Source organism: Dendroctonus ponderosae, unplaced genomic scaffold (assembly GCF_020466585.1).
Source record: "Dendroctonus ponderosae isolate FM_Combo_2020 unplaced genomic scaffold, Dpon_F_20191213v2 Dpon_F_20191213_3, whole genome shotgun sequence".
NCBI classification, from domain to species: Eukaryota; Metazoa; Arthropoda; class Insecta; order Coleoptera; family Curculionidae; genus Dendroctonus; species Dendroctonus ponderosae.
This window is the reverse complement of record NW_026018508.1, coordinates 10670326-10683464: the sequence shown is the minus strand read 5'-3', so window position 1 is coordinate 10683464 and position 13139 is coordinate 10670326. Positions and strand designations below refer to the sequence as shown.

Below are 13139 nucleotides of genomic sequence, written 5' to 3'. Positions count from 1 at the left end.
TATTTGTTTAAAATTGCCTTTATTTCATTTCTTACTCTACTTTCATAGTAAAAAAATTATGAGTAGTTATCGATGGCACAAAATGATTCTTATTTGTATCAGAAGTTTGCCATCTTCGAGATTAAGATTCCTGTTTATTAACAGTTTGTAATAAAAAATGTTGCGTTTTTGAGATTTACCTGAACAAAGGCATGTAGTTTTACTATTTTCTGGTTTTTCATTTAAGAAAAACACGTCTGATATTGAGCTAAACATTTTAGAAAAAGTCAAAATATATTTCACATTTGTAAACTATATTTTTCCACCTTTTCGTTCAAATTTCGATATTGTCTTGTATATAAGTTTTGGAAACAACTTTATATCAAAATCCAATATTTTTCCTTTGATCTCGGTTTTCAACTAAACACTCACATAAATCAACTTTCTTCTAATGAACCTGAAGTCAATTCAACCCACACTAGTCTAGGTCTTTCGTAGTATTCTCTTTCTTCTTATCACACTGCGATGGGATCACAATTGAATTTATGAATGAAAACAGTAAGTAATACAAAGGTTCTTTTTAATCGAAAATTTTTGTGGCATGTTTTGTGGTTTTTATTATGTTTTTCAAACATTTGTTATAAGCGTTTGTGATTGTGTTCTTACTCACTATAGACAGTCATTTTTTTTGTTTATTTTAATTTTGCAGCATTATTTGCCTACGAGAATAATCACAATATCCTTATCATCACTCATCTTTTTGTCTTCATCGTCTTAAACTTCGAGGCTTTAAATTTTAGCCTTTCATGTGTTTTCCGTTTTAATCTATTAGTATTATTTATTTGATTTTTTTATGATTTTAGTTTAAACTGTGAATAGTTTGATAGCAAGTTGAACGCTAAAAGAGAATAAAACATAAGGCTTTTAGTTCAAATTTTTATTTTATTGCAATTATTCTTATCGATTTTTTTTGGCTCGTTTATATTAAGATATTTATTATATATAGTTTCAAAGTTAATTGAAAACGATAATTCCGTCCAGCCGTTCCCGAAAAAACGTAAGGAAAACAATTTCTGAAATATTTTTTTATGAAAAAACGTACAATTTTGATTGAAATAAACCGCACTTTTCTTGATGACTTCGATATCAACGCTACTTTAGACAAAGAACAATTTATTTTCGATTTTAGAGATTTTAGAAATTTCGAATTTAGAGATTGATAGTATTGATAATAAAAATGGGTAAATATTTAATAATTATAATAATAATTATTATTATCAATTGCGTGAAATAAAGCAAATAATATTTAAAAAATATAAATAGAATGCTCTGTGAATTGTCTTTCCGCGGTTTTCTTCATCAGTTAGATGTCAACTAAACACTAGAACAGTAACATTTTTGCGATCTTAAATATGGATTTAATTATAATTTTCACTAATCGCGAATTATTGGATTTGCTTTAAACATCAAGCAAAAAAAATAATTCAGCCAAATTGCACGACCAAAGGTTGAGAAACTATATACGATTCTGTTCAAATGAGCCGCACATTTCTTCATCAGATAGAGAGCAACTGGACGTTAGAACTGAAACATTTTAAAAACATGCTTGTATAAATCCGCCAAATCCTCATAAAGTAAAACGATTACTTAAAGCCAATTAATAGCAATGAGAACTAATGCAGATATTTAATTGAAAACTTTTAAATCGACAGTGAAACACATAAAAATAAAATACAGTAGATCTCAGCATCAATAATATTTGGAATCCAACCAGTAAACCCCAAAATTAACTGCATATTCGATCCGAAGCACTAAAATATATCGAGAATAAACTCGAAACACCATTAAGAGGTTTACATGCAAAGTGAGAACTGGATTCGCAGCTCTGTAGAAAGCCCACAATGAAAGAAGGTTTACCTTTAGACAACGCCTATCCAAAATATAAATCCCAAACTATAAAAATCTCTGAAACAACAACCACCAAATCACTTTCAGTCAACCAAAAACCAGTCCTTCAAGCGAGAAAAAACGTTCGACACGAATCAAAAACCGTGTTTGTCCGGGTCAACGAGAAGGTAAGTCGGCATACCTGCACCAAACAGAAGGTAGACGAAGTACTGAATAAGCGATCGTCCGTCCAACTGGTACTGGCGGCGGGTCCACGGTTCTACCCGTGGTTCCACCGGTGAGAAAGCGAACGTCTGCACCCAAAGGTTTTGTTTATCTGCGATTTGACGACCATAATAAGATGCCGTTGTTTTGTGAAAAGCAGCGCCGAAGAATAGCAGCTACTCAGAAGACAATGAGGGATTTTATGAAACAAGGAAGCACTTCTTGGCTCTCTACAGCCTTCTATGGATAGCACTTAACAATCTAATCTGGTTGAAATATTGCCTCTTCAGTTGAATACAAATTATGTAATAGGAGCACGCTTTATGGCTCCTGTTAGCTCTTGTTTTCAAGTGTGTTGGTTTTTGCATTGCATAAGACTGAATCGTGTTTTTTTCAAATCAATAACATCAGATACATTTTCGCATTTCTTAGGGACGAATTCCCTTGATCTTATACAGAGAGGAAAATGCGCCCGTATGTTCTCTTCAAGATTCAGTCAGAACTTTTCTGCTAGGAAAAAACCCTGAGATAACCGAAAATCAAGTGAACCATCATTTTGAAAAACAAAAAATTTCAGCGTTTACAAAGAAATTATTCGATTCGACATTCACAAAGAAATACAAACGTGTATTGATCACACCTGATTTTTTATTAACATTGCGAACACTTGGACAAAAAAATCAAAAACCATAAAATTCCCGAAAAGAATACATTTGTTCGTCGAATCAATTGAGACAAGCAAAACAAAAAAATACAAAACCAGCGTTTCATTACACAGTTGAACAATTTATCACAGAACTGTTCAACTTCACTTGATAAACGAACTTCACAACATCAGTTTTCAATGTTTCCAAGAATATTTACCTCTTGTAAAACACCTTCAAGTGAAAAAAAATGTTCCTGCTGAAAAAGTTGTCCTTCGTCAAACTCATCCTTAACACGGGGTTTCTTCGGAAGTTCGAAATCAAAGAAACCGTCCGCCAAATTTTTGGATAGATCGATTGGATAAACCTCAACTGTGGACCAAAAGATTACAACATGGAGACATGCAGATGATACAACATTGATTGTTTTATTGGGAGAAGAGGAATTGTAGAACTTTCTAAACCGACTTGAGGCAGAGGGTAATAGAAGCAACCTTAAAATAAATGCATCGAAAATGAAATTTATTATTTTCGATGTTTTTAACGCTCTGCAACGGACTGACGCCCAACGCAAGTTCAAATCATCGAACATTTTAACTATCTTTAATCATATTTTTGGGTTCAAGTGAGAGCCACATCCGAGATAGAGATCATAAAGGAAAATTGTATGCATTTTAATTTTTAAACTGCATCTGCTTTCTCTGAAAATTCCACAAACTCAAACTAAAAATTTGCAAACCCATTCGTGTTTTCGTGAATACAAGCGACGAGCCAAATTAAATTTCCATCAACGTATAAAATGTAAGAACTCACTGAATTATTTATTGATGATGGAATGGAAGCGACAATTAGCAATTCGGCAGGCAGGTCAGGTGGAAAAATTAAAGAGAATCAATTCTATTTTATAAATATATTCACAAGACAAATACACAAATACTTTGGTATCTTAATTCTAAAATAAAAAGTCTATAACTAGAAATTACAAATGACCAACCAATCGATAAAAAGGCAATATTCCTTTTGAGTAGATACTTCCACACATGATATGAAAATATTATAAATAGTAAGATATTGCTTTTCGGTATACTCTATCAATGAAGATGGATGAAAATTTTACAAATGGAATTCTATATGGAATGCAAGTATCCACTTAAAAACTATGTACAACTTGATTGCTCTTCCCATTTGCAACGGTAGTTTGGAAGTTGATGTAAAAATATATGTACAATTCTATATCGCTACTATTTGATAGTTTTGCGCTAAAATCAATCAATCAAATCTCAATTGTAGCACATACTTTCACAAAATTCGGAATAGCAAAACTGTTAACGCCATTCGTCACAAGATGAGTTTAATTGCGGCGGGCATTCTGCAATCTACCATCCTGAGAAAATACCTTGTAATTGATTGATAGGCTTGAATCAAAGCGTGATGGCTTGGAATGTTTATAACAATTAATAGCAATATTGCCCTTGCAATATTACCAGCTCAGTAAGGATGAAAGTGATTTTTTTCAGTTTCGGATCAGTTGCTAAGTGCAAGTGTTCCGTGCAATTATATATCAAGTAGTTCGCAAAAAATAGTAAAAAAGCTGAAAACATTGTATTTTTTGTTCAATAAACAAGCTGCAACACGGTCAAGTGTGAATAAGAGACCGGATCCTCGCTCGTACTTGCTTCTAAAAAACAAAAATTAATTAGGTTTCCAATGTATTCACAAATTTTTAATTTATTTAAGACTTTTTTTATTACATTAATATTTAGTTTTATATCGCAGAATGAGACATGCTGTGTTGGATAATAAATCTTCAAGAGTTTTTTGTAAGTTTGGAAATTTATGTTATAAACATCATAAAGTAATAAACAGTAGTAGAAAATTAGTTGTTAGATTATAACCATGTTAGAGTTATAAAAAAATATTATTCAAGTTTTTTTCAATTTATTGCAGAATTTTAGCTTTTAAGCACAGCAAAGGTCTCTTTCACTGAGGGTTAGAGAATTTAAAAATGGTACTAAATACAAATTTCCTGCTAAGAATCCAGACAAAATAGAAATGTCTTTGATTTTTTAAACTCTGTATGACAAAAACCAATTTGAAGAAAAAATGTCGAGTTTATATAAACTTCATTCATTCTCTGTTAAGTTTCGCTATTAAAAATGGATTGTATTTGTCAATGAAAATAATCTAATCTCCTTTTCGATTATGAGGCCGTGAGACCTACTGCCAATTTTCCATTCGTTTTTGCTATTTTTTACTGCCGAAGCATCAAAAGCGGTGACAAAAAAATAATAAAACATACATAAAAAATAAACTAAACCAGTAAACATGATCCTGAATAAAACCATAAATGTATTGTTGCTTAAATTCGATTTTATGTGCACTTGTAAGTTAAGTAAAGGTACCTTCTATTATATGCTGCCATTATTGAGAAAATGCGCGCAAAACTAGCAAATCTTACATATCTACAATAAATAAAAAATAAATTAATAACGGTGCTTTGTGGTAAATGCTAAAATATAATACAAAAGTGGTGTGTGCCATTTCACTGGCCGGGACGTAACTAATCGATAATTATGGCAAATAAATAAACTTAACTAGTATAAAATAGATATGCCATTTATTATTTTTAATAGAGGCTTGTTAACTTTATTGAGCTCCTAGCGTCAAATAGGTAATTATTGGGTCGTCGTCTCTAAGCTTTCACCTGAACAGAAGAACTGCGGACAAATAATACTGCAGATGGAAAAAATCGCCAATAAAACCTCCATTAAAAATTCAATACGCATTCCACTAGTAGTCTTCTGGCGTTGGAAACTAACATAATAATAACTTCTACGGTTAAAAATTTGGCATCAATGTTTAATATTAGATTTAAAATACACATTTCATTTTCAAACGACAGCGTATACTAATCCTATACATTCAATGTTCTCATATTCGCGAACATAATTATATTTTCTATTTATTTCTTAATAAAAATATATTTTTAAACTATAAAATGTATTCTCGTAAGTCAATTTACAACAACATTTATGGCCATATTTGGAGAAATACAATAATGTTTCAATTTTGAATGTCCAGCCAACAGCACCTGAGCCGTAAATAATGTCTTACACATTTTATTATATAAAATGAACTATTTAAGAAAAAACGGTTTGAGATTTAAAGTAAATTGTTTTTTGTCTAGAATAGCGAGGGAATTATTACAAGTCTATACATTAATTGCTCCCAATTGCAACTCAATTGCTAAAAGACTACAAAGCGATACCTTTCATAAGAAATATTGCGTATTAAACAATTATAAAAAGTGATTTTTGAAGCCGAAAAATTATTGGCGATTTAATCCGCCTCTGCACTGAAAAACATACGAGAAGAGCAACACTAGAAGTAAAAAATGTAACTAAATGAATCAAACTGGTGCTGATGGGACGAAATTCAACAATCAAAAAATTACTCTGTAAATATCAATTCTTATAAATAGAATATTATACATTTCTTAAATGTTGTACGCCACCACATTGGTTTAAAAAATATATCATTTCGTGGCGATATACACTAAATGTAAATTGAATAAGATTTACTGAAATATTTAATACATTCTAAGCGACAGTAGGAACAAAACTGTATTTGGTTCAAAGTGTATTCGTCGGTTACGCAAATAAGAATTCCTCAATTGTTAAGACAAAATCCTCAACATGTTTCTAAAAGCGTTTAAATAATTATTATTGCCTTTTGAAGCCAACAAGCATTTCATTCAATTCCCAATAAAAATAACCACCAAATTCACACAATTGCTTTTAGTTTAAAAAAAATCCTAATACGTTTTATTTCCGAAATTATCCGAAGGAACCTTTGAAAAATACAATTTTATTTACAGTCCATTGGTGTAATCTGTGGTTTTTCCACACAGGGTTTGGTAAACTCTTATTTGATAACTTCTAACAGTAAAAATTGTTTAACGCAGAATTAAACAAAATTAAAATAACTTAACTGTATAAACCAAAAAGAGTACAAACTAAAATACTGCGTTTTCTGGTAAAAACCTTTGGTATTAAAAGTGAAACATCGCATGGCTATGCAAAGAGAGACAGATGATGATTCTTTGGAAAAAAGAACATGAGTCAATATCAATACATTCTTATGTACACGTATATAATTACCATAAATTTGAATGATTTTTTTTGTACTTTATTTCAGTAATTTGTGATCTATTTTATAGTATTTCTGAGATCATTGAGGCACTGATTTAATGGCATTATCTTTTTACAACCGTACAAACACAGTTTTGTAAAAATAAATAGATTCATGCAAAAAAACAAAACTAATTTGTTTTAGGTATATTAAATTTAGGTAGTTGCGGTTACACGTTAAAGTCAATAAATATTAACAAACTACCTAATATTATAAATTATCGAAGACTTCGAACAGTGGAAACATTAAAATTTATTTGTGTTGCTTCGTTGTTAGGAATCCTGTTAGCATTTAAGCGAGCATTTTAATGTTTCCAGCTCAAATGCCTTTATATGAAAAATATGTCAACAATTGTGCATCAAATTGTTCAATGTACAGGATAAATCTTAATCTTAAAATCTACAGACTATTTTAACTTTGGCAAGGCCAAGAAATGACAATAACTTCCTAAAAAACTGTTGGGTCATTTGTTTGGCATCGATATTGAACCTGTGTAGAGTTCTGGATAGGCACCTGTAACCATACAGGGGTAGATTGAAAAAAATGCTGAAAGAGCATCAAGTCGATTTAACCAACACCTCACTCGATGACCTCTCTAGACTACTACTCTCCACTCTTGCGTCAAACTCAACTGGATGTGACTGAACATCATCTAACTTATTTTTTTGCTTCAAAACGTACTCATCAAAACCATGCTGAGATTTATTCAAATTCCTATGCTGATAAAATACTAAGGAAATTCGTGTTGGGTCAGTCCTGTTGGGGTTCTTAAGGGACGTGGTCGCATGCAATTCGTGTTTGGCACACTCAAACAAAACACTACCGTGGGAAAGAGCAATAGCAACTCCCCCAATTTCTGGATCTCGAAAGCATTCGCTGTTATCGGTCAATTTAACATCCACCGACTTTGGCGGCTTAACATTTCGATCATTAGGCTCATTCGCCCTGGATACTTTTCCAGGACTGAAAGGCGGAAGCAAATTGGGAATGGCCTGGAAATTACTAGTTTGATAATCAAAGTGATTCAAATAACCCTGCTGATTATAGTGGCGACTAAATGAGTGATCGTGATGGGATTGGGGTGAATTCAATACTGCAAATTGAGGAAGATAATTCGACAAGTTATTGCCATTACTATGCATACCAATACTGTTCTCGTAACTACTACTGAAATTAGCGTACCTCCAACTTATTGGATTTCTACCGGGAGAATCTAAAACGGTACTCGACACCTGCCCGCTTTGAATTTCCGAACTGCTAAACGCAGACGGCGATGGCTGCGAAGACGGCAGCAATGATGTTGAAGAGACTGAAGGCGATGAAGGTTGAGGCGTGGCACATTTTCGGAATTCCCCTTTTTTACTTTTTCGTTTTCGACATTTCTCGGCCGGCTCGGAAAACGTTCGAACTTCACTTTCATATCTGGAACAAAAATAGTATATTGTTTTAAAACCTAGATTTGAATTGGATGAATAAGAGGGAAATTGTGAGTGAATGTGTTGCTCGGTTTAAACCTCTTGGAGAGACAAAATAGAAAATTCCTATGTTTAAAGCACGCAAAACTTTCTTTTTAAAAAATGAATGAGCCCCAATACAAAAAACATAAACATCCCTTTTCAGGATCACTACGTTAACATGAACATACAGGGAAAATATTTTATACAAATATAGGAAAAATTAAAAATACAAGTGGCTGTTCCTAAGACCTTTGTCCCTGTTTACTATGAAAATGAACAAAAATTTGGATCTTTTTCAAAAGGTTTCTTTATAAATGGATCAGAAATAGTTGGATCTGGAGCGAGATTTGAAATGACATCGCACATTTTAGAACAGAAATGACACATTTTATCGAAACGATAAATCGCTCTTTAGTTTTTACACACTTACATTTACTGCTCATCCTTCAGGTAAATAAATATTGTTCAAAGTTTGATAAATAAGCTGCAGATTCCAAATGAAGATCCGTGAAAGCGCTTTCTTAGAGTAAAACAATTAAATTAAAATAAAAGCAAAACTTCCGCTTTAAGAGTCTCAAAACAGCTCAGTAAACTTCAGTGTTTTCAACGAACTTGCACTTTGGCCGAGAGTTTCAACTAAATATGCACAAACACATCTTTTAAAATTTGAGCATTTGCGCGTAAAAAATGCACTATTTCTATAAGCGAAATGAAATAACTTAAAAATGTACAGGGTGGTCCTCAACTAATGTGACAACATCCACAAACGGATCAGACAAAATTATTGCGTTTGAAGCAAATTTGTCTTATCCAGAAGTTAATGGTTTTGGTATCACAAGTGTCAAAGTGTAAATAAAATTTTACTTCCTTTTAAATAGACTCTTAATCAGTATTACTTCCACAAAAAAAACTTTGGTTTGCTTTTTTTTATATCAAGAAATCAAAATTTCTTTTGTTAGTTAATTGATTTTGAACAGTTATTCATATTTACTTTTCAAAATATAGACAATTTTTTTGCGGTTTTTGGGTATATTGCTTCGGGAAGTGTCTCCTTGAGAGGAATTTATTTTGAGATCCAATTTCAGTTCAAAAAATCACTCGAGGTTTCAATGTGAAATATTTCTGAAATATCGAATTGAACCGAGCACACATTTTTCCAGACTATTGCAGCTAGCGCCCGCATAAAATGCTCGATCCAAAAACCCCCAACCACATTTTTTTTTTAAATACCAATACTGGTTAAAAATCTTTAAAAAAAGATACAATTTTAATTACACTGACACCCTGTACTTCGGAAATTATTAACTTAGTGAGTGGATTTTGTTACACCCGATGAAGACCACCCGTATTATAAGGGACACATTCAGGCCTCAGACATCGAAAACCGTCGGCCTACAAAACATCAAATCAGGTCAAAATATTGATGTTTTTGCAAAAAAAAAACACCTTAGATGCTCATCGCTGAAAATATTTAGAAAAACCCGCTGTTGCATTTTCGTTCAAAAATATTGCTTGGAACAACCTAAATCTCAGCGACTCCTTTTCTATTTTATTTAATTACTATATCGTTAAGGTCGCAACTTACTTGGTAAAAACATCCATTTCCCCTTTCTCAACCTTTGCATCTTGATCCTCCTTGGACCCAAACTCATTGGTCTCATCTGGAACATAAGCTGGCAGTACATGCAACTGTTCCTCCACAGGTTTTGTTAGAGCTCGGTGTTTGGTCAGCGTCACCACTACGGTGCAACCATCAGTCATATTGTGAATTTCTTTGTGCGAATGGTCGCAGAAATCCATGCTGACAGTCACTCCAGAAAAGGGCCTGCCAGGTTTGGTGCCCAATCGGCATTCCAGAGCGGATTCTTCGCAGCTTGTCTGATTGGCGAACGATCGAGGTGCCAGCGTCTGATACATCGGACCTATGTGGTCCAACAGTTTCCCAAGGCTCGTCTCCAGGCTGGTTTCCTCCTCTTTTACACTGAGCCGGAATTTTCGCACGTCTTTCGACCGCGCAAATTTGCAGCCATTGTAATACATGCTCCAGGAGCATCCAAAGGAGTAGCTGGCTCCGCATGTTTCCTCATCCACACCCTGGCAGGCGCATGTTCTGGCATCGTTGGTCGAGCATCGTCGTTTCGTCGGAAGACCGAATTTGTTCAGTTTATCAGTTAGGAGACCGTACAGTTCGTCGGAGGTGCTTGAAGAGACTCCTTCCCACACCACAAGGCAAATGATTATGTAAGCTGAATGGCAAGTATGGCCGGTTCGATGCTTAACTATGACTAGATACTTTTCTTCTACGTTAACACGTCGGTAGACCTACAACAAAGATTTATCTAAATTTGAAACCACACTCAGCTCTAAAGAAAGTGGTTGCTTTTTCGGCGACTTCCAAAGTCGTCTAACTTTTATACGAATTAATCGATTCTAATAATTGTTTGTCAGCTTATAGCGTGATTATTTGACTATTATTTCAAGTGCAAAAAATGTTGATTCTTCATTTTTCGTCAAAAAAATAGTGGAGAAGACATCAAGGCAGGTCTTAATTTTGAGCATTACTCCCGTTGCCTTTTGGAAAACATATTCTTTTTTTAATCATTGCCTTATCTTAAAAATTAACAGAATTACAGCGCATTTACTAAAACTTACCCATTTAGCTACTGGACAGCCTTGGGCAGTTTTTCCCTCTTTGCCAGTATGCTTCACTTTTTCGATTCGAATAGCGGGTCCATTGACGCCGGTTTGTCCCTCTAGATTACGTCTAAGAGTTTGAAGACTATTAGCACAGCCTAAATGCGTATAAAACGTTCCTGGTTCCGGAGGACTTTGGTTTTGTGGAAAACAATGGCACTGAGGAATTTCCTCACCGAGAATTTTCGGAGACCACCTATCGGTTTTTTTCGATTTATCAGCACTATCTACTGAGTGCGGCGATTTCCTTTTATCGTGCAACCATATTTTGGTTCTTTCGGGTGGCGCAAAAAGTGTTGATTGTCGTGCTGCTTGAACACCGTCCGATGGGCAATTCTTCTCAACATCGCCACTTTCTTCCCATCGACGAGAATACAGCGTTTGTTCGTGTCTTGACCGCAAATCCAAGCAACCGTCCGAGATCAGTTGGTCAGTTTTTGGTTCCACTGGAGATGTATTTTGGGCGTCGCATTGTTGCGCACGTGGAGAACAAGCACTCGAAATGCTGGGAGATTGAGGAGTTCTACAGGTAGTTCTCTCGTGGATGCTTGAAATGGTCGCTTTTTCACTCGTTTTTTCAGTGATATAAAATTTATCTTTTGCAGCCAACGGCATGTTCTCTAGCGGCCATAACTGGCTTCTAGTATAATGTTCTTCTCTCCATGATAATCGCAAGGGAAGCTCGTTGTCTGTCTTAAGCTTAGAATAATTAGTCCACTTAACATTATTTTGAGCAAATCCTTGAGTATTACTTGGTAAAACTGTGTCATAGCCAGGAATGTTGTTTTGGGGGCCACCATCAACACCTATAGGATCTAAGTGGTGATGGTGGCTATACCATAAAAAATGACCGGTACTTTGGTTCTGATCGGCGCTCTTCATCTCCTGATCCATCTTACCGTCGTTCTGTTGCTTGTTCAGTATCATTGTTTTGATTCGCGTATTCAGATTCACTTTATCCGCCTGCGAGAACGTTTTCTGACCACCTTCGCTGAGCATTTTTGAGGGCGCGCCACCCTCCGAATGTTCAACGGTTTGCATGTATTGCGTGTGGTTGTTCTGCTGTTCGACCTGCTGCTGATAATGTTGCTGCTCAATTTTTCGCTCGTGCAACTGATGCGGATGCTGCTGTCGATCCCACATCATTTGATCGGGCTCAGGATCTTGCCATTCGGTGTGTTGTCCGCTATACTGCTCATTGCCTGGGTATCCACTAGAGCTGTGTGAAACTACCTGCGGACTGCTGGCGTTCACCTTAAAGAAATACTGCTTTTATTAATAAAATGCCGTTCGAATTGGACGTGGCTAAAGACCAGAATTGGAGTTTAAAAAATCGTATTATAAATACATTATTATATACGCTACAAAAGAAATGATTTCAAAATGTCTCATTCGTACGCTTCAAAAAAATGTCTCATTTTTGAACTGATAACTTCTTATGGGAGGGTGAACCGATTTTTCTCGGTCACTGCGGCTTCCACTCCGGCCTCTTCGAGCCTGAGGCTTGGGACGCACAAATGCACTTTGAATTCGACATTTTTCTGTTAGTGCGGGTGCATCTGTAGATCTGCTAAACTTTTCAAATACACATTGCGTTATTAAACTGACAGTGATTCTGATTTATCAATTATTGAGTGTGATATTAGTGTGTTCGGCGCAGTTTATTTTATAACGCTGATAACAATGAATCAACAAATTATCAAGGGAGAAGCTGCAGATACTGCAAATACTAGGTAAAGGGTGCTCATGTACTAAACGCCTGTTCGAGTTTCGCCTTCTTTTAAATTTCCAATTAAAGTACACACACAATTATACACACTAAAGCAGTTTAAGTGCAAAAAAATGTGGATCGTTCATAAATTTGCAGAAAAATGTATTACAAACTTTTGAAAATCATCTCCAAACGACCGGGTATTTATCATCGCAAATGAGATTGCACATTGCCGTGCACCGTTAAATATTGTTTTAAGAACTAACAATCGATGCTGTGCAACAAAATTGTCCCTAAGATCCACTACAATAAAGTTTTTGAAAAACTGTTGGACCTATTTTAAATCGCCTG

The 13139-nt window shown here is 34.7% G+C and overlaps 2 protein-coding genes across 7 annotated transcripts in view; both read right to left on the bottom strand.

Moving 5' to 3' along the window:
- Positions 1 to 2189, bottom strand: part of LOC109535775 — an 84033-nt gene extending 81844 nt beyond the window's left edge. The window contains exon 1 of one of the 2 annotated variants that reach the window (XM_019901770.2): positions 1897 to 2189. The gene's annotated coding sequence lies outside the window, so the exon portion shown is untranslated. The remainder of the gene's footprint in view (positions 1 to 1896) is intronic. The other variant, XM_048664754.1, reaches the window with a different exon arrangement.
- A 1441-nt stretch (positions 2190 to 3630) lies between these two features.
- The window catches only part of LOC109535782 (DNA N6-methyl adenine demethylase), a 73669-nt gene continuing 64160 nt past the window's right edge, over positions 3631 to 13139 (bottom strand). For 3 of the 5 annotated variants that reach the window (XM_048664799.1, XM_048664801.1, XM_019901782.2), the window contains 3 exons: positions 11036 to 12343; positions 9969 to 10705; positions 7348 to 8348 (listed from right to left, as the gene is read on the bottom strand). In XM_048664799.1, the coding sequence (XP_048520756.1) occupies positions 7484 to 8348; positions 9969 to 10705; positions 11036 to 12343 (2910 nt within the window). In that variant the 3' untranslated portion in view covers positions 7348 to 7483. Of the gene's footprint in view, positions 8349 to 9968; positions 10706 to 11035; positions 12344 to 13139 lie in introns of all 5 variants that reach the window. The other 2 variants (XM_048664802.1, XM_048664800.1) reach the window with 2 other exon arrangements.